Source organism: Haliaeetus leucocephalus, unplaced genomic scaffold (assembly GCF_000737465.1).
Source record: "Haliaeetus leucocephalus isolate CR32 unplaced genomic scaffold, Haliaeetus_leucocephalus-4.0 Scaffold173, whole genome shotgun sequence".
NCBI lineage: Eukaryota > Metazoa > Chordata > Aves > Accipitriformes > Accipitridae > Haliaeetus > Haliaeetus leucocephalus.
In genome coordinates, this window is record NW_010972609.1 from 1,918,044 (window position 1) to 1,939,858 (window position 21,815).

At 38.4% G+C, this 21,815-nt stretch overlaps 1 protein-coding gene across 1 annotated transcript in view; it reads right to left on the reverse strand.

Annotated features, from left to right (window-relative positions):
* Window positions 1-290: 290 nt before the first annotated feature.
* The window catches only part of TPCN2 (two pore segment channel 2), a 30,542-nt gene continuing 9,017 nt past the window's right edge, over window positions 291-21,815 (reverse strand). The window contains exons 8-25 of the mRNA XM_010563693.1: window positions 19,296-19,395; window positions 18,929-18,994; window positions 18,488-18,552; window positions 15,422-15,519; window positions 15,020-15,101; window positions 13,535-13,621; window positions 12,347-12,466; window positions 11,955-12,014; window positions 11,743-11,871; window positions 11,041-11,090; window positions 8,469-8,568; window positions 7,416-7,487; window positions 4,629-4,702; window positions 4,163-4,253; window positions 3,958-4,040; window positions 2,781-2,862; window positions 1,134-1,219; window positions 291-414 (exon numbers count right to left, since the gene is read on the reverse strand). Of these exons, the coding sequence (XP_010561995.1) occupies window positions 336-414; window positions 1,134-1,219; window positions 2,781-2,862; window positions 3,958-4,040; window positions 4,163-4,253; window positions 4,629-4,702; window positions 7,416-7,487; window positions 8,469-8,568; window positions 11,041-11,090; window positions 11,743-11,871; window positions 11,955-12,014; window positions 12,347-12,466; window positions 13,535-13,621; window positions 15,020-15,101; window positions 15,422-15,519; window positions 18,488-18,552; window positions 18,929-18,994; window positions 19,296-19,395 (1,524 nt within the window). The 3' untranslated portion in view covers window positions 291-335. The remainder of the gene's footprint in view (window positions 415-1,133; window positions 1,220-2,780; window positions 2,863-3,957; window positions 4,041-4,162; window positions 4,254-4,628; window positions 4,703-7,415; window positions 7,488-8,468; window positions 8,569-11,040; window positions 11,091-11,742; window positions 11,872-11,954; window positions 12,015-12,346; window positions 12,467-13,534; window positions 13,622-15,019; window positions 15,102-15,421; window positions 15,520-18,487; window positions 18,553-18,928; window positions 18,995-19,295; window positions 19,396-21,815) is intronic.

Here is a 21,815-nt window from a genome sequence, read left to right on the forward strand (position 1 = left end):
TTTTAAAGTGCACTGTCATTTTAAACACACTTTCCCATCTTAAAAAAAGATAAAATAAAACATTCTGATATCAACAGTTTATAAAAATAACAGCTACAATATTCCTCTAAAATCCCAACTTAAAAATCAAGTCAAATTCGCAAGATTCAAATCTTTTTCAAAAAAAGATATAAACCAAAAATAAAAAACCTCTTTCTGCAGAGAACTGCCAAGCAAAACCTCACATACTGTCCTACAAGCCTCTCTAACAGCACCTCACAGAAAATCCGTTCAGTTTCTTCCAGCTGACAACCTCAAGAAAACAGAGGTCTAAATAAATCAGTCCTTCCCACCAGTCACCTACATAACTGCAGGTGTGGATGCTGGTGCAGTTTTTCCATCAGTTCTTCCTCTGTAGGTTCTTCCAAAACATCTCTACAAAGAAAAAGCATGAGCGGTTAGGGGCAGCAAAGGGAACTTCTCAGCATTTGTTTTTGCAATGCACATAACTAAGATGTAACGTGTGCTTGTTTCAAGAATGAAACAAGGAATTAAAAGTTACAATAAGTTGATGCTCCCTAAAGATGCATCTACTTGCAAGTGATCTATCCTTTACAGATGTGTCACGGAAACCAGCAGCTGTTTTCCCATAAGAAGCAGGGAAGCAATTTCCTGCACACAGTACAATACAACTGAAGGTCAGTAAATTTGTTTTTCTGAAAAAACTCCCAAATGAGAACATGTTCCCAATGCTACTATTGAATATCCAATGTGCACCAGGAGTTCTACTTGTGCGTGATCATTGAGTATCAACTCACCACCCACAATTTCACAATAAGCCAAGAACGTGCATCACTTTCCTCATCTTCCCTTTTCTCCTCCCTCTCAGCACAGCTGCCCCCCCTCCCCGTCCCCAACACCTCCTCTCCCATCATGCTATGGGCAGAAAGCATATAAAGGTTAGGCTACCAAGTCAGCTTAAAGCAGGCCTAATTAAAGCACTTACTGTATTTTTCCAAACCAACAGATGAAACAGTTTGCTTCAGATGGAGGAAATAGAAGACAAGCCTTTTACCCTCTTGCAGCCAGCACACTTTCTTTAAAACAGATGAACATAAAAAACCAGATTGATTATTAAGCCCAGTTCAACTCACCTGAACATTAGTTCAACTGTCCTCTGGTATTCAATATCTGAGAGAGGCTCCCGATGACAGCGACGGTCCCACTTGTGAATAAAGTTCTGAAATGTAAGAAGAACAGGAAAAAAAAACCTAAAGGCTACTTCTGGTGACACCAGGAAAGAGGTTACATCAGGTCAGTATGTTTGCGGGAAAGGTTTGGGAGGAGAGTGAGGTTTGTTTTTAACACAGAGTGTCAGAGCAGTGATTTATTTAAGCATCAGCATATTTACTAGCTGCAGGTCACTACTTTATTTGAGCCTGTTGTTCAGGAATGAACTAACTTTCTCATCACACACTGAAAGAACAGTAGAGCAGAAGACAGCCCTGCTGCCTTCTACTCCTAGCAAGGACTGCCTCCCCAAGATAACTGTGTGAACTACCCACAAGAGTTCACCTGCTTTGAATTTTTTGCTCTTCAAAGACCCAACATTACATAAACATACGCCTAGTCCAGGCATCACAACTTAAACTCAGCTTCTGGTTATGTCATGCTCCCTTAGCCATTTTGAATTACTCTGACATATCAATACCTGGGAAGTAGACAAGACAGCTCAGGCAAAAAAAAAAAAAAAAAAAGGGAGAAAAATAATGACATCCTGCACTCCTGCTACAGAATGCTGCATCTTGGCTCTTACAGCGAACTTTGGCCACAGCCCTGCGGAAGTAAGCAGGTAGAAGACATCATAGGATTAGCCTCCAACTAGAACAGAAAATCTTTTCTGAAAAGTTTATGGGCAAGACTGAGCCTCAGCATGAGGCTCATACCTAAGTTTCTGTCTAGAAGTTTGCTATTCTGCCTACAGTAGTAAATTTTACTCGATGAGGTCAACAAGAACACCACCTCTAAAAGAAATTTTCATAGGTTTTAAGATGGGGTGAAGTGCCCTCTACAGGTACTCAATTTCTTCCATTACTTATAAGAGAAGTCTATGATTATTAACCTGGACTAAATGGCTACAATTAACATTCCCTTCACCATCAAAAATTTCAAACATATTTGGATTTGCAGAGAAGTATGCATACACGAGAAAACAGTGGAACTACACGTTCTTCATGGCATTGCTTAGGTACCTACATTTCCACAGCTGCTTTAAAAAACTCTAGAAGATGGTATCTTCAAAATAAGTAATCAGTTCCACTCTTATTCAGTTCCACACTAAAAGGGTATTAATTCAAATTGGGGTGGGAAGAAACACAGGACAACCAAATAAAATAAAGATGCAAATTTTGAAGTGCTAAATTCATTTGCTGACAAATCAAAATGCAAAAAGCCTGCAGCCTGAATAACTAATGCTGAAGTTAAATGCTAATGTAGAGACAAGCAATTTTATAATACTTAAAATATTTTCCATCTTTATAAAAAGTGAGCTATAATGGCAAATGTACACACCCAATGAAATACAACCAGATTTGTGACAAAGTTGTGACATATACAATTGTCTAGGAAAAATAAAATGCTTCCTCAACATCTCAGGGGAAGGGCAGCAAGGTGAAAGATTAAGGAAGCATACGCACAAAACCAGCATACTCTTCCCAAAAAGATGTCTGGGTTCTTTTCATTTCCCACACAAATTAGAACCTGTCTTCAGGATCCAATACAAAATAAACACACTTCCTTACCTCTAGAAGTAAAGCTACGAAGAGATTAACCCAGATGACAGAGGAGATCAACCACCAGACTACAAAATAGATCTTTGCCCACCTGCAGATCAGATTAACAAACAGTAAGTAAAGCAAGCAGTAAATAACCTCAGCCTGAAAGTCACCAAAGCAAGCCATGAAATCACATTTTTCCTTAAAATATACTACTACTATCTTAATGTAAAAGGAGGTCTGGAACAAAAAAAAGTAAAAAAATCTTAGCCTTTCATTAAGTTAGCCAAACAGGCTCACTGCCCCCATGCAACATACCTAATTGAACTCTGAAGGGACAGAAAAACAGCCTGGAAGAAGTTGTACTGGATCACAGCAAAAGATCCATCTATCTCAGTATCCTCTGAGAGTGGTCAACAGCAGAAGCACAGGAAAGAGTGCTAAACCATGGCAAAATACATATGATGCTACCCCCTAAGAGCTCTCCCAATCTCCAACCATTTGCAGTTCAGAGATCTCTTGAGCTAGAAGTAGATTCCATTCATGGCAGATCCCAATGGATTTCTCTTTCATGACTTGTCCAGTCTTCACCAGACCACGTTAAACATTTATCACACAGAACAGACTGTAGAAGAGCATTCCACAACTTAACTACATGCTGGGTTAACCAGCCAAGGATCACTGCAACAGCTCAACCGAGGGGCTACCCACCCAGTTCATTCAAACATTCCCATAAAGTAATCAAACACAAATGAAAGATACGTCCAACGTTTTAAGTCTACAAGAAATTGTTCACCCACAGGGAAAACACAGAAGCAGCCCAAAATTAATTACAGTGTTTCACTAATACCTCAGTTCTGTGAGATTGGCTCTACAGCAAGAGCCACTCACCCAATACACGTTGTTTATAATCCACTTAAGACATTCACTCTTTTTTGGAGGAGGATGACTACCAAGCCAGTTTCCAATCCCTTCTAAATATCACTACAGATTTCATGGCATCCACCAAGCACTAGACCAACCATCAAGTTACACAAGTTAAAGAACTATATCATTTCCTATACACCTGAATTGACCCAAAAGAAAGGTAAACGGCACCCCTCTTAGCAAATGGTAGGAACTGTGCTATGTGTATAATTCTTGTTCAGTTACCTTATAAGCTAGATTTATAGGGGACTTTTTCAGTATTATTACTGCTACTTACGGACTTGAATATCTTGAAAACGCTTCCAAAAAGACTTGCCAGTTGTTTACCACCATCACATCCCAGAGGGTCACCACTGCTGCCTAAATAACATGAGTAAAACAGAAGTTGAGTGGCTATACCACACACTTAAGCCTCAGAAAATGAGGCGAAGAGACAAGCAGAGAGGGAAGGAGGGACGGATTCCATCAACGATCAGACTCACAGCAAAGTCATCAAAGTTGTTTGGCCAATATTCCAGCTGCTCATAGGTCCCACACTGCAGAGTGCCATTATCATATGTTGTATTGACAGCACTGCAAGAGAATTACAGGCTGATGTAAGCATAGCTTTCTATGTACTATATCTTAAAACCAAGATTCTTCTGAGTCCCTTGTAGAAAGTCAAGTTTCTCATACGGGCAGAAAACAAAGGAAATAGTTTAAAAAGTACTGAAGCAACAGCAGTGTAAAATTTCAAGCTACAGAAAAGCATTCCTGCAATTTCAATACAGCAAGAAGAAACAGAAGGAATAACAGATGAAAAAAGTCTGTGTGATTTAACATTAAAAGAAGGGTGGCTCCAAGAGTAAGAGTTTAAAAAAGCCAAAACCAACCACAAACAACTCAGAGGTACCAAGTTGCAGATACTTTTGAAAAACAGATTCTGAGTAGTGATCTTTAGAATGTTACCTGATATTTCCCAAGGGAACAACAGCACCTTTAAATAGCATTATACCAGTTATAGCAAATGCATAGAAAACCACCTGGAAGGAATATAAGCAAGTGTTAGTTTTGAATATTTCTGCCACTAAATAAGAAAACAATGCAATTAACATGAAACTCATGTTAGTACCACAGTTAAAGGAATTTCGTCAAGAACACTGCCTGAAGCTATTAAAGTGAAAATACTTCTCAATGTCTTTATTAATTAACTCTCTGCTCTTACTTTTTAATATTCTATTTAACTTTCAGTTGTTAAAATGCATTAAATCATTTTACTTTATGATCTGTTTTACTTTTCTGTGCCTCAGAATGCTGATATTTAACTATTAACACTGCAGAATAGTGACTTAAAAAACAAAACCAAAAAACAGTACCTGTATTTACAAGGAACAATCTAAATATCTGGGGAGCTTTCTGCTAGACTCAGTGAAAAGAAGCTTTTACTAAACTTAACTGAAGGACAAAACTAAGTCAGTATTTTATATTACATCAGCAATTTCTTTAAAAATGTTATATTATGCTAAAAATAAAGTTTTCAACACAAAGGATTTCAGAACTTCTTTTACTTGTTAGAAATGCAAACTTCATTTTAAAAAGATACCTTTCACAAGTCTTCAGCAGTTGCCTAGGTGATATTGCAATTTTTACCCTAAAAAGATTGTTCTAGTAGTAACCTACAACTTCGCCCCTCTGAGTAAAGAGCCATTTGTCCTAGGACAGCTTGAAACAAGCCGAGTCTTCAAATGAAAATGTCATTAGTCATATTTCTGTATTTTGCTACAAAACAGACCCACGAGGGAAGTCTGGGAAGAGTAGAAGAGAAACTGCCCTGACCTATGAACCATAGCACTTTGAACTCTACTGGAATAAGTTGAAGCTGACATTCCACAGCCTGCCAGAAGATGGGGTATCTGGCCCAGCAATAATAAAGTTAATTTTAGTCTTTGAAAAACATACCTTTAAAACACGCACTGCCTGAAAAATTAGCTAATCAGTTACATTACTTTATCAGCGTGTGTTCCAGGCTAACGTTAGGAAACTTGTTTTGCATCAGCTGGTAATGGAGTCAGACTTCACTAACAGTAGAAGCTCAGTGACAGCTTCCAAGTAGCCTCAAGTAAAAGCAAATTTAATTAACGGAAGTGGCAAATGCTGTGGCAGACTTGCCTCACAATTGGTGCACAACTACAATTCACACTCTCAGCACTAAGGACAATCAGCATCAGACACTTAAACCACTTCATGAGCATTATGTCTTACATATATGGGCAGGGACACCACATTGAAACAGTAACGCATAGTTTCTAAAAATAAAATCAAGCATATTTCTACAGGCTCCTGCCATCTTAGCTATGTCTTTCAGGAATGAAAAGAGCTTCCAGCAGAACGCTACAGCCCAGGTGCAGCCATACCAGTAGCACCACAGCTTTGGTGTCCTAGTGTAAAGCACAAAACAGCTCACCCCATAATTGCTCTCTCCCAGGGCTCTGACGCCTGGGCCATGTCAGATCCAGCAGCAATATCAATCACTGCCTCCCCCACCTACCCACGATGCAACCCCACCAGCCTCTGACAGAGGCAACAAGATAATGCCTGCTCCTTTAGCATGATGTATGTACTTAATCAAGAACTGACAAAATTAGCGAAACTGCAGTCAGCCTTTAGACAGCTTAGTACATTGAGTAACTACTTGAGTAATGAAAAGTTTTTCATTATACTAAACCTGTTCCTAGCATACGCAAGATTAGCATTTAGGCTCCTAAAATGTACTTGCACCTGCAAAGGCTAACTTCCCAGTTCATGCAGTCCCAAAGCTTTTCTCACTTTCAAGAGTAGCTCCCAGTGGCAAGTGTGACTTGTACAGCAAAACAAAGTTGTTACCAATTTAGCTTTGCCCGAACCAGTATCTTTACTTCAAATTGCAACATCAAACTCTCCAGACTGCAGCTTAAGGTCCCTCCCATACAGATAAAAACAGAGATTACTAATAACAAAACCAGATATTCTGGGTAAATGGCAAGCTAAGTATATAGACTAGAACAACTTTTTAGAAAATGCCTAATATAGAGAAAATCCTTGGTCTCTGACCATTACCTCAAATTAAGGTAACCTAAAAACCCCACAAAACAACAACAACAACAAAAACTACCCAGGCACTTCTTTGCTCTACCAGGAAGACATTGTTGCAAAGCCAGAAACTCAGGAGTTGCAAAATGGAGGATTTATGTAATAGACATCACACATTGTGATCCATCCTTTAATCCCATGTTTACAGAGTATACGCTCTGCACGGACATACCTAAAACAGGATAGCAGAGGCTTTTAGAAGGCATGTCCAAACATGCCATCTCAAGACCTTCTCAACTGAAAACAATTTTAAAGTTGTGTTGCTATTGAATTTAACATAAGCAAGCCAGGGTAAGGAAAACTAGGCTACTTTTAGCATCGGATGAGTTTTTATTTGAAACTAGAGTATCCAGCCTGAGGCAAGCACTCTGAGGAAGTTTCAAACAATCTTTTAAAGGCAATCCTCAAGGAAACTGATAAATGAGGCAGTCACTGTGCACAGCCCATAACAAAACAGTAGCTTGTTGTGGCTCTGCAAGACATGCCTTGGAGAAGAACTGGCTGATTAAAGTGAAATGTTACTGTTCACAGTAATTCTCAAAGAACCTTGTTTACTTTGTTGATGACATACCCTTATTATACTACTAACTATAGGAAAGGTAATTACAACCTTGCATCATGACTTACCACAAGGATTCCTGCAAAGGCTCTCAAGTTTTTTACCAGATCCAGCAATGTAGTAACAACCAAAGCCATGAACTAAAACAAAGCAGAATTTTATATGCACGACATTCATCAGACTTCCAATCCATATCAAATTATTTTTACTAAAAGGATAAAGAAATACCAACTAAGAAAGCGAGCTATATCTAAATGCAGGACATCTTTTATACAGTGATATTTCCATGACGTACTTACAATGAATGAACAGTGCTGTAGTCCTTTTCATACACAGACATTATGGTAAGTTTTAAATATACACAGGCACTGTGACTTAAAGGGCTATGTGTCTAGTAAAACTAGAACAGGGAAAATAAATAAATATTTAGAAAAAGTCACAAGCACCCCACAGCTCCAGAGTGACTGCTTCATATTTGATCCACATAATTTCTAGTTTACACTTTCCCCTGACGTTATGACCTCTGATTACATCAGGTAGATATTTATGGCTTATTGAACTAAGATACAAGTCCTGCACCTGACATTAATTTGGACTTAGCTTTCAAGCAAGTCTAAATGCAGGATTATAACAAACAATCAAACAACTCAAAGTGATTTCAGATTTAAGTACATGTATTCTGGTGGAAATACCCATACTAGGAAAGCAGAAAGAGGGATTCATCCCAAATAACCCTTTGCATGACCAAAATGTCTGGCAGTATCTAGTGAAAGCAAGTCCATCACGTCCTGAGTACAAAGTTCTTCAAGGATATCATATCCGCTCATCTAATTAAGACTGAAGCACTGCACAAGTGTTTCTGGATGCATTCACCCACTTTAGAACACCAGCATCATTTGCAGTGACATCAACAGAATTTGCTTGCCACCTCAACAGAGAAAACCAGCTAAAGAGACAGTGAGTTTGTGAGGTGCTGTGCAATAGTCTGGACAGTTAGAGCTTAGTTGTAATCCCACTCAGGTGCAAGAGAATTGCGATCTACATGTTATTCTGAAAGGCTTTAACAAAATTTATAATTTGACCAACAAAGAAATCAGAAGCGTGGAGGGATAAATAAACACCTTCATATTAGGAATAATCCGCAGGAACCTGAACACAATTAACATGTTCACCAATCGCACCATATCCCACAGAGATAATAAGCCCATGAACTCAGGTCTCCTAGGAAAGATGGAAGAAAATAACACATCAGAGAAACAGCCCATGACAAAGACACAGTTAAATCTACTGGGCTGCAGGTAACTGTAAATTCCCCACAACTTTTGGTTAACATCCATGGCATATTAAAAAATTGGGGGAGAAAAAAAAAAGTTTTATTTCCTCATGTAAACTCTATTTGTAACCTATGACTGACTAGAACACTGCATCCAGCTTTGGAATCCCCAATACAAGAAAGGGACAAACTGCAGCAAGATCAGCAGAGGGCCAACAAGATGGTCTGGGGATGATGCACCTACCCTACAAATAGAAGCTGCAGGAACTGGGCTTGTTCAGCCTGGAGACCCCTGCGTCATGAGGATCTAGCAACAGCCTTCTAATACTTCTGAAGTGGTCCTCAAGAAGACAGAAGCAAGGCTGTTCAGTGGTGCATAGCAGGAGGGCAAGGGACAGTAGGTGTAAGCTGAAAGAGTGGAGGCTCACACTAGATATAAGGAAGAACTTACCAACCATGAGGACAGTAAGACAGAGGCACACGTTATCCAGAGAGCTTGTGCGAGTCTCCGTCACTGGAGGTTTTCAAGACCCAACTGGATAAAGCTTTGAGTAACTTCGTCCAGCCTAGCTTTGAGCAGGAGGCTGGACTACAGACCTCCTGAGGTCTCTTCCAGCCTGAATTATCCTATATAAAAATCTATAATCTGTAACAGGAAGTAGACTAATTTACTCAGCAGAAATCTCAGCTATAGTAAACTCTAATAACTGATGAAGGAAGTGATCCATTTAGCCTGGGCTCCTAAATGTACATATAGTGCTCTTTAATGTGCATGGTTGTACTAAGATCCCTGGGTAAGTGGCCTCCATTCTGCTGGGGGGGTGAGGCACCAAAGACGGTCCTTTCAGGAAACAAAGCAAAACAAAAATACTGCTCGAGCGAGATACATCAGGAACTTGCACAAAGATGTGCATTAATCCTTCAGGGTATGCTTGGCTGAAGTTAGGCTTCAAAAAAAGCACTAAGCTAACAGACTGTCTTGCCAACCTTCTTCCTTATATGCATATTCCACAGGTGATAAACACACACTTCAAATCTCAGCCTGAGTTTTAGCTGACTTGTACATTGGCATGCTGGATGCTTCTTTGCTGGAAGGGTGGGCAGGTGGTGGGGTACCAAAGATGTTAATGATAAAGGACCTTAGTAACACAGATGCTAACTCGTGATTTGCATCAGCAATATGTTCAATAATAAATTAGTTAAGACAACGCTGCACAGACACATATTCTGGAATAACAGTCACATCTTAGTCCTGTCCTGAAGACGTTATATCTACAGAGCAAGCAATTACCAACAGCACACACCATAAGCAGCATTAGGACTCAGAATGACTCATCTGGGTTGTAACCTGTTTGCAGTGACTGACACAAAGATCTAACAAGTATTATTGGCGCTTCAAGATACTACTGTAGTGCAAAAAATCTCCTACATTTAAGAATCAAAGGGCAAAAATCAAGCCCAAGTTGTAAGTTAAATCGATAGTTAACGCCATTAGATTGCTAGCAATTAATATCCTTATGGCAACCATGGCTTTTGAGTGATAGGAGTACAAGTAGTGTTCAAAAATAAACCCATTTAAAGCTGTAAGGTCTACCAGGTCTCCTCCTAGATACTAGTCTAAGTTAAGGTAACTTCTCGATGGCAACATAACATCCTGAAAAATTAGGGAAAGCCAATGTCTTAACAGTGAGCTTTGTAAAGAAACAAAGTATCAGAATTGTTATGAATCACCCCTGAAAGTAGGATTCAGGAAATCTGCCAGAAATCCTTTGCTCTCCTCTTTTGTTGTGGTGGCAGTTTTCAAATTTTAAGAGACAAAACAATGATTTTTATGTTTTTTATAACAAAAAAAAGATCACAATAGTTATCCAAGAACTGCTTCAACTTAAGAAAATCAAAATACAACAGCTTGCTATTCCAGTATAGATAAATAGTTTAACTCCACGTGAATTTTTCTACTAAATTTTACAGCACAAAACAAAACTTAGACTTCAATCTACATAGAAGGGGCTTCGCCAGCTGTTTAGGAATTCATATAATTGGGCTTATGGACAATCTGATACTGAAACATACTAGGTTAGTAGCTGGTTATATATGTTGTACAAAGTTCCCATTCCTGCACCTTTAGTAAGCGTAGGTCTGCCAAGTTGTTATTTTACATCAGATTACAAGTAATATAAATGCATCCTGCTCAGGATAACTAAACAGAGCTCTGCATTTTATGAAAAAAATTAATAATTTTCTTTCACTTATCCAAATTGCATGGCCTCTACAAGGGTGAGAAATGCTAGGTTTGGTAAATTATGGACTGGGCGGACAATCATAGCATCACGACATCAGCACGCATGAACACGCGCATATATTCCCCTGACCCACCCCAGACACTGAGCAAAGTGCAACAGTTCACAGAGAGTACGTACCAACCAGGATGAGGAAATCCATACACAGCAAATGTTGCAATTTCCAAAACCTTTAGTTAGGGAAGAAAAAAAAAAGAAAAAAAGAAAAAAAAAAGAGTCAAAACCTTACTCTGTAATTCTAAGTTTCAAAAGTTACGTAAATTTCTTGACAGGGAATATTCTCAAGAGCTTTAAGCCACTAATTTGACTCACTTTAAAGCTCTGCAATTGTCATATTTGACCAGGTATTCCCCAAATTAATCCAACATACACACATCATCCAACAGTGACACATAAAAGGATATACAGTGAATTACACTAACAGTGTATTTGGCTTCACCTGCCATATGGGTTTCAGGCTTTTACCAAATAATGCCAATATTTTGCCACTTTTTTTTTTTTTAATTCAAAAAGCACAAAGGGAATTTCAGCTATGTAACAGAATTCCTTATTTAATTATTCCAACAGCTGAATGTTTCCAAACAACATTTAAAAGGCTACTTATAAGAAAGCTCACCAAATTTCCATCAATTTAAAAAAGCCTACCTCCAGAAAGGAGACCCTAAGAGAACCATGTGCCACCAAAATGTTCAAGCCACTGAAAACCACAACACTGGCTCATGCTGTTTAACTTGGCATATTAGTGTTGAATAAAAAGCTCTCGCAGTTCCTAATCATACTGGTCAACACATCCAGGAATACAAAGGTTAACAAAAAGCTTACCAGCAAAATTACAGTCAGAAGTCCATCAAATCTATTGCTTGGGTATGACAAGTATCTTTTCAAGCCCAGTGCTAAGATTTTCAGCAACATTTCCAGCAGATAGTATAGGATGAAGAAGCAGTTGATAGCCTTTACCCCAAAATAAAAATAATTATTAGATTTATTGACACCCGAGGGAACAGCAATACCTGTAGGAATCTGTTGCATCTTACCCCCAGGAAAAAGTCATCTCTTTCAGACGGCTGCTTATCTGCATCCATCACCAAAACCACCTTAAACAAGAAGAAATATTTTACGAATCCACTGCTTTACTGCTGCATAAAACAGATTTTTAAGCATAAGAACAGTCTTTTATGCTTTGCACAGACCTTTTCACGCAGTTCAGAATATATTTTTTAACTGCAGGTATTCTCTCCTCAGACTTTGCATGACTAAAGCATGCCAAACATGGACATCTGCTACAAAAAGTGGGGATCAGAACAGAGACTAAAGAACAAAAACAGAACTGAAGTTTGTAGCAGAGGAAAAAAACCAAAACAAACAAACAAACAACAAAAAAAAAACCCAAACCAACCAACCAAAAAACCCCAAACCTTTTACTTACACAGATAGAAATAATGTTTGCAAGGGCTACAACATTCCCCAAGTAGCCAAAGTAGGCGTGGCCAAAGGCAAACTGCATTTTCTGCATAAAATTGGATTGGTACTCCGGACTGGGAGGATGCTGAAAAGAACACAAAGGATTTGCTGAGACAGAAAGTGTAAGCATTTTAATAATAATGCAGGAAAAACACACCCAATCTCAAATTTGAGAAACAGACATTTTCAAAGCAAAATGTCAAGGCCACATGCTAATTTTGACATTTCGGTAAGCAAGCGTTTTCAAGCTCTGGCTCTTAGCAGCAAGAGATCATTTCTGATTAGCAAATGGGTTGACAGTTATGGCACAACACAAGATAATGGCAAAGAAGGGAGATGATCCAACCTCTCTCCAGTGGCCCAAGCAGGTAAAACTAAACACCAAGCTACTAATTGTATACGTTCCTTCCCCATTTCCCAACATTTAATCTCCCTTAAAAGATTCAGAAGTCTTATTTACATGCAAACATAAAAGAGAACATTTCCTAACCCTCAAAAAGTTTGATTTTTTTTTTTTTTTTCTTTCTCCAAGTGGAAAAGACTGCTTTCTGCCCATCTTCATCTGAACACTTCAAGAATCCACATTTCATTCTTTGTTCAGGGACTGGAGAAAAGACTTTGCCTAAGAGTATTTGTTACCCTGCAAAGACTAATATATAGCCGAGATGCATTGGTTTAATATAGGACTGTCACAACAAGACAAATCCCTCACATTTCATCAAAAACAATTTACTACAGAGGTACTCATTTCTCCACGGCACTTTTCAGAAACGCTATGCTAAAAGTCTAACTCCTATACCTTGTTTCCTTGTAATGAATCTTCCTATTAAAAAAAAAAAATACACAGAGCCCTCGTCTGTTTTGCCTGGCCAAGATACTTAAAAATGCTGACATATTAAACAGCCACACATTTTGTATATTTAACACTACCTGGCAATCCCAAACTAATGCTGTAAAAGCCCACAAAGCAATACTGTTTGTGACTATAAGAACAATCCATGAACAACTTAAAAATCAATGACACTTGATTTCGCCTTGCATTCAACAAGTTGTGAAGTTTGTTCATAGGCTTGACAGCAGAATACCAGCACTTATTTTTGCACAAGACCACACTCAACTTATGACACTTTATAAATGATTGTCAGATACTTACTTGCTTAATGGCATCTTTGTCTAGTTCTTCAAAGAGCTTCTGAAACTGGGTAGCTGACAGCTGGTCACAGGAGCACATTTTGAGTGACTTCACATGAAAGAGAAACATTCAGATCAACACCTGCAATAGATGCAGCTTCAAAGACTGCCAACATCCTCAGACTATCTTATAAGTCTAGGAACAGAGAAGTAATACAACCCACATCAAGGTACTAGAGAGAGCTTCGATATTGCTTTGCTTTAACACAAAACTGCCATGTGACTGTGGGATTTGTCTCACCTTTTCTATTTTCTCTCTCTGGGATCACATGCTGCTTAAGAAGGAGCATGCTCTTTTGACATACTTGAATTTTTAGTCTCATCTAGTATTGCCATTACTATGTTATGATCCAACAAATGAAGATACTATGTCAGTTATCACTGTTCTAAGGAAGTTAGTGCCTGAATGGATGGAATTATTTCAAAAATTGGAACATGATGAAGACAGTTCTATAGCATGCTAAACACTAACTGCAACTGTAGCAGACACAGCAACAAAAGAAATGGAAAAAACCCACTAACAACCAAAAGAAAAACTAAAACTTGGATTTGCTTCCCTAACTAACAATGCAAGGGACAGCTCAGCATAACTACAGAGCAGGGTATTTATTTTCAGGCAACTCTGTTCACATGTCCCCTATCCCAGGCAACAACTGGAAGCAATACACGCATACCTCTTCATTCTACTTCCAACCTTCTTCACATTGGAGCCAGCCAACTGCTGATGCTATAACCATCAGCTCTGAACTGCCACTTCCTTTTGGCAGAAGATCTTACAACATGGATTTTCCAAATCCTGCTGCAGTGTTGTTCTCAAAAAGCAACATTACCTTTAGATAATTTTTCCTGAAACCACACCAATAATCTCCATATCTCTTATTAGAGCCAAATAATTTCCCTAATCTCTGAAAATCATGGCATGAACAGTACCTTTAATTAAGTCTTCAGTTAAGCAAAGCCACTCTCCCTTTATCCTAATACAAGTATTAATACCTACAGGGAGCCGTACAACTAAAATCCAGTGGAAAGAGGCATTTTCAAATGGTAGAGGGAAGCTGCTATAGACAGCAGCTCTAGACCACAGTGAGAAATGCCTTGCTTCCAAAGAGAAAGTAAAACAAATGAAATAATTAGCCCTGCAAAAGAAGAGTTTTCATTAGTCTACACCTCTCTACAGGTAAATGCATTCCTCATCACACCAACCAAGGAGTAGAAATCTTAAGATGAAATCACTGCCTAGAGACTGTTTTTGTTCTGAAGACCAAAACATAAACAGACACTGAACCAGGCCTCTGTTCACACTTAAAGAAAGCAGCATAAAGAAAGCTGAGCTGAAACTACTACTCCTAGATCAATGGCATGATTAAGGAAATTTCAGTTTCCACAGCTGTCCCGTCAGAGCGTTTGACATTCACCAACATAAAGACTAGGAAAATCCAGTTCTTACTCTCGTGATGGCTTGCTTGCAGCGACAATCCATTTCAACTTTCTGCAGCACTTGTAGTAAGGCCCCAACACTGACATACGACCTATTTAAAAGAAAATAGGATGGGCCCTGAAACAGGTAACTGTCTTGATGGCAAAAAAAAGCTGTTGCAAATGCATTCCTGCCTCTTTCCCTTTCTGAAAAGCAGATAAAACTAGAAGTAGAAATAAAAAGGGAACAGACCCCATAAGAGTCCCAAACTGTGTGTTATAAACATCCAGTTAAAGAATAAAAATAAGAGATGAGCAACAAAGTGCCATTTTTCAAGAAGGGATCCTCAGTAAATATACTAAACAAAGGAGGACAAGCAAAAATCTGCTCTCTTCTCCCAGACAATCTACTGTTTCAACATTCTTCACTTACTGTTGTGCATTAGCAGGAGTCTCTTTCAGGGAAGAAAGCACTTCAAATGCAGCCCGGATTCCCAGTCGCCTCCTGAAGAGGGAGGACTGAACCGATTTCTGGACAGTAAGGAGACAATTTACTTGCACTTGTTTAAAGAAAATCCAACCATACGACACAAGTAAGACCTGTAAAATACTTGCCGAGCCCTTAGAACCTATTGCAAGTCTCAGAAAGGGCCATATCTGTTCAACTAAAATATTTTTTTTCAGGACGGCAAAATACTGTTTTCTTTCTCCCACCACCAAAGTCCCTGTCATTAGCCACTAAATCTAGTTGTCCAGATACTGGGCCCAACCTGACAGACACTCCACAGTTTAAAAGGAATACCATGAAGAGTCGTAGGCTGAAATCAATTAAGCCCATTCCTACCAAAAGGACTTGGGGAAGATCAGGGTTACCCAGCTCCTCGTGCAGTACTATGTCCTATGGTCAGATAATGTACTGATCCTCTGGCACACAACCCAGATTTGCGATTAGAGATCAGAACAGGAGACTTCCCTAGGCCTCGCTCCCTTCAAGAACTCTGTGTACGAGAGGGAAGGAAGCAAGCAAACAAGTCCCTGGAGTTCAAGTAAACATCCAGGTCACAGTTTATTTTTAATTCTGGATTGCATAGGCACATGCCTGTTCTGGACACAATGGCAACAGCAAAGCTCGAGTGTTCACAGAAATTCATACTACTGTGCAAAGATAAGTTAGACAGCTTGTCCAACTCCAGCTTCTTGCCAAAAAGAAGAAAGACAGAGACACAGTTTTTCATGCTTCATTTTTTTCCCCACAGTAATCACTTTCAAACTCAGCTACTTTATTGGGAGTCAAGATTATGGCATGCTCTCACATAGGAAAGCAGAAAATTGAGAAAGATGGGAGGAAACAGAGCAGGAGTAAAGAATTACAAAAATTCCTCTTTCCACATATTAGGTTTAAACACCCCTCTCCCACAAGAGGGTGGGGGCCATTCCTTTTGTGTAATATTGCCTAAGGCTTACCATTCAACAAACTTAACCTTCTCTCTGGAGCCCTACTAGAGCAGCTATTATTTCACTTTTCCCCCTCAAGCCCTCAACTCCACTCCTCTCAAGGGCTGAATGAACTATTGAACTACGTAAGTAATGAGAAGAAACTATAACACTATATATAAAGGGAGAAGTAAACAATGAAGGAACTATAAGACCATATGTAAAGCAAGGGGGAAATCACACCCAATATCAAAGTCACCGAGTTTCCCCTGCTCCGAAGCCTGAAGGAAAGTATAGGCATGAGAAAAGACCAGTTGGAATGTACGCAGTCAGGAACCGCTCTTCATTCCAAGCTACAGAGGCCATCACTGTACTGGCAGAAAGGGAAAAAAGCTTAACATACAGCCCAGAGGCTTAGCTGTCAGACTCCAGTGCTTTTGCATAGTGCTACCCTGACTCAGCTTTACCAAAAACATTGCTGTTGACTGTGAATTTTTATAAAATATGCAAGAGGAAAGTAAAGCTGGAAGTGAAACTGTTGAAGAACTAACTCAAGACTTGAGAGAAAAATTTCACCATGGAAGTTACAAAGCTCAAATAAAAAACTCAAAACAGTTTGAAGACAGTTTGATCAAGACTCAGCCTGTTCTGAGGAGCAAAAGACTGACAGCTCCCTTTTGACTGATAACTGCCTGACCAACGATTCAGTTGTGTGCCATCAGTGTGATAACCATTAATACTTAGCCTAGCACTGTGTTATTTCTACTAATCTACCAGGTGTGTTAACTGCTAAGCACCTTGGATGTTCTGTATTCATTGCTGGAGATAAACCCAGTTCTAGAGTTCTCCAGCTGCACCCATGCAGCCTCTTCCTGCCACCACCTATCCAGTCAGTTACTACTTTTTGTAATAGCAATAGGGAAGTCACAAATTTAACTTCTTGGATGAAGTACATTTTATTGGAAGTAACTGAGATGATCTTTCATTTGACTGACTTTGCTTTCTAAAATGCTCTCGCTTCAGCTTATTACAATTCCTCCTAGATTGTTCAACTGCACTATCTCACAAAAAAAACAAAAGCACTTACATTATTTCCTGCTAGGGGAATCCAGACTACACTCCCAGTTGGAGACTAAACAACTGGTGTACGTAATGCAACAATGCACATCGCACAGCTTGTTAACAAAGGAAAGAAATCTTTTAGTGATGAGTTTAATCATCACCACAGATTGCACACTCCTTGAAAAACATGCAAAAGTACACTGACTTTGTCAGCTTTTACTTCTCTAATAGAGACACCTGAATCAAAAGAGATCATTACACTACAAATGAGATTCACATTCCACAAAATGGAGAGAATCACATATGATCAGGCATCTTCCAGAAGCACATTAAAGTATTACACGGATGACTGGTATTGCATGGAGGGTAAGCACAGGTTCCTTTTATTTGAGACTGAATACTACCAAGAATAACTACTATACCTACTGGCAACTGTTTCTGGTACAAGTCAATTACAAGGCTCAAGTCCATCTTTTAGAGGCAGCAGACTGCCCTAATCATTCTAACATCACACCCACCCATCATGGTAAGGATGCAGTAAAAAATACCAAACACAAAGATGTTTTAGTCAGTGATTCTTTTTTATTGAAGGCTTCTAATGGTGTTCTACTCAGAGAAATTAAATGCTACAAGCTGCAACAATAGCTACTCAAATAGTACAGCAGGTTTTCTTTTCAGAGACCAAGTTTAAGTTACTTGTTCACTTGTCCTTGTTCAGTTTTATAATAGTTTGATCCCCCCTCCCCCCCCCATAATAGTCAAAGTTGCAGATACACAGCCTACATGGAAGTATACAAGCAGGTAATTTTGTCATGGAAGGGGATCAAGCTACAACAGCATAGATGGGGAAAAGAATCTACAGGAAAGAGCCTTTAGTATCTTAAAACCGTATCTACAACTAGGATGGGCACACTGCTTTAACACAGTTGAAAACTTTTAATACTCAGGGCTTCACATTGTTAAGGCTATGGTAGAAGACAGAAATTAGGAATACTTTACTCACCAGAAGGTATCCTCGAAACTGGTTGTATATTATTGCTGTAAGCAAGTTCATTAGAAACAAGTTGCCTATCAGAGAAAAAGAGGCAGTAAGAATTATTAGTATACATATCTGTTTCTCAAAGAAGTTTCAATGTATATAGTAAATCAGATGTAAAATTTAAAAAGGATTAGGTTTTTTGTGTTTGATTTCCAAAATGTTTTTAATTTTTGAATATACTGTAATGTATCTACTCCCCTATGATACATTACTGAAAAAAACCCAAACCATAAGTACCTTCCATAAGAATTATCTTACAAGACACTACACAGTAATTGGAAGAAACATAGAAAAAGAGAAATTTATGATTAAACTTTCCTAGAAAAACAAACCACGCTGCAGCTGGTAAGCACAAGTGTCAAACTTAAAGTGCATTTAAATTACTGAAGACAAGAGGTAACTTACCTAATACAGTGAAGAGTATGAAGAAGATTGAATATGCTCGATTCTTAGAATATGCAGGAATCATCACTGTATCAGATTTAACAAAAAAGGAAATAAGAATTTAATGCTTAAGATGAAAACTGGAGAGTTCTATCAGTTTTTGACAATTGCCAAAAGCTCTTATATAGCTCCACTTTAGAGTTGCATATATAATTCCAAAGGAAAGGCAAGAATCAAGTTACTAAAGGCATGAAAAATCTTTACATAACCTTCCTCTGGTTGTACTAAGAACTATCAGCTGAAACAATAGTTATAGTAGCCTGAAGATAACCTTACTCTATTACTCTTTGAAAAGAAAGACAAGAGTTATTTCTGAAAGACTGCTCACCATCAGGATTATTTGCAGTAGTTAGCAGGACCAGCAGTGATGTCAGCGACTCTGGCAAATTCCGGAAATACCCCACCCACTCCTTATCCTGCTGGCCATCCTAGTCAAAGAGATGCTCATTGTTAGAGAAACACTGAAGATTCACTAAGACTGTCTTACGAAGAAAAGGGAACAAAAAATTTTAAAAAGAAAAAAAAAAAAAAAAGAGATCAGTGAAAAATTTATTTCTTACACACACAATCAAATCTACCCCATGAAAAAGCACGAGGCAAGCATAAAAAAATAGGACAATGTGTAGGAATACAGTGCACTCACTTCAGTTATTAACAGCCGATAAAAACATAAGAACAGAAAGCTAAGACATACACAGGAAGCTCAATAGAGAAGTCATGTCTAGCTAGCACCTCAAATCCAGGAAGAACAATAGTGTCACAAACAGACAATACAGGAATCTGAAGCCACCCTTGACTGATATAAAAAGCATCACCTCTCAGCCTTCAAGAGATATTAGTGTACTGGAGATAAAAAGATTCCCTAAACATGATTTAAAAATAAAAAAAATAAAATAAAAAAATCACAGACTAATACCACCTTCAGTATCAACTTGTATTATAAAATTTAGCATAGAACAGAAGCTGCTTCCTTTGTTATTCCAGCTACAGCATGCTGTAACTTGGCATAGATGGAAACCTAACCACCTTGAATTGTATACTCTTGGCCTACACTCCAGGAGTTGTCCAAAAGTAGAATACAATTTGAGGACAATATTAAAATAGATCTTGTCTGCACTGAAGAACAAAAACAAAACAGCTTCCTCAGTAATGAGGAGCTCCCTCAGTAACTACTGTGTTACAAAAGATCCTTGCCTATAGATGTTGACCTCCTCTCAAACACCTACAGCTCGACTAGCATACTCTGTGCATGAAATGTCTCTCGCTTCCCCTTTGACTTTCAGATGGAAAACTTAACATCCTCTGAATTAGTTATTTGCACAAAAATTAATACCACTACTCAGACCAGAGGTTTTCCCCTTTCCCCAGTTATCCCCTTACATACTGAAGGGGCTCTGTTTAATTACAGTAACATCTACACAGAACACAGCCAGACAAGTTTTAGGTCTCTTTGCAATAACGTACATGAAGATGTACTTAAAATATGAGTACAAGTATAGTCCTCATCTTATTTTAGAGGAAATAAATATTTACAACAAATAAGATCACACAATATAAAGCAATACACTATAGCCAGCATTAGTGCACATTACAGGAGTTGTTGGGCAGGTGGAAAACATGCAACTGTTCTGTTTTGAAGAGAATGAAGATTCAAAATGCTATGTGCAGTATCAATGAAAACATCACATAGAGCTTAAACATATTGGGAAAAAAAACAAAAGCAAACAAACAAACAAACAAAAAAAGATCAGTGCTACAGCACCAAAAAAATATTTGCAAATACTTTGGTAACTAAGGTCATAAAAATTATTTTGTGGCTCAGTGGAAACATCAGATGATCTGCTAAAGCTCTGATAGTATCAGAATTTTCATAAAAAACACACTGGGAGGCTGATCTTGCATCATTTTACTTTTTTCCCCAAGTTCAAGTAGAGACAGCTAGAAAAAGATGCAGAGTGCAAACAATACAAACACAAATCATGCAGCACAGAACAAACAGCCCTTGAATTTGCTGCAAAGACTGGAAAAAATGTACCTCTAGAGGACATACACAAGACAAGGCAAAAATCTAGAGGCATGAATTTCATTACTAAATGTATTTTTAGAACTCGCTTCCAGTATTTTGCCTGGTTAGATACAATTAGTTTGAAAGGGTATTAGACTAGCAAATCAAAAAAGGAAAGAAAGACTGCTCTCTAATTTGTTATTTTTCACTTAAATATATACAAATTTGACTGGTTCAGGTATACAAGTTATATTCCCATCTGCTGGGATAGCTCATAACTAAAATTAGATGTGACATACAGAGTTAATACAAAGATTCAGCATGCAACTAAACAAAGGGGAAAAACAGAGCTCTGCTTCTAATTTCAGAAATTCTATGACATGGGAATTCAAGGAATTTGCTGATTGTAAGGAAGACTAGAGGCAGGCTCAAGTGCAAATTGCAGTAGGAATGAAGGTGCTAAACTGAGATTAAGGAGAGGACTAAAATTACTGGGAGAAATACGCAACAAATCTCTGTGCTCACAGGAGCACAGTTATAGAAGGCCTTAAAAAGTAAGGACAAAAAAAAAATCCAAGTATGATACAGTAAGATACAGGAAGTTTAGGAGAGAGGGAACATACCAAGAGCACTGGAACACAAAAGTGATTTTTAACCACAATATTTCAAATTTGATTTTCGGAAGCGGGAAGAGAAAAAACAGAGGAAGAAACAAAGAGATCAGAAACCAAAACATCAGAGTGCTGCAGGCAAAACCAGGCAAAAACCTACCAAGGAACGGCCAGGGATACCAGTATCGGAAGATAAGAAAACACAGAAGAAACTAAACTTAGCAAAAAGCTA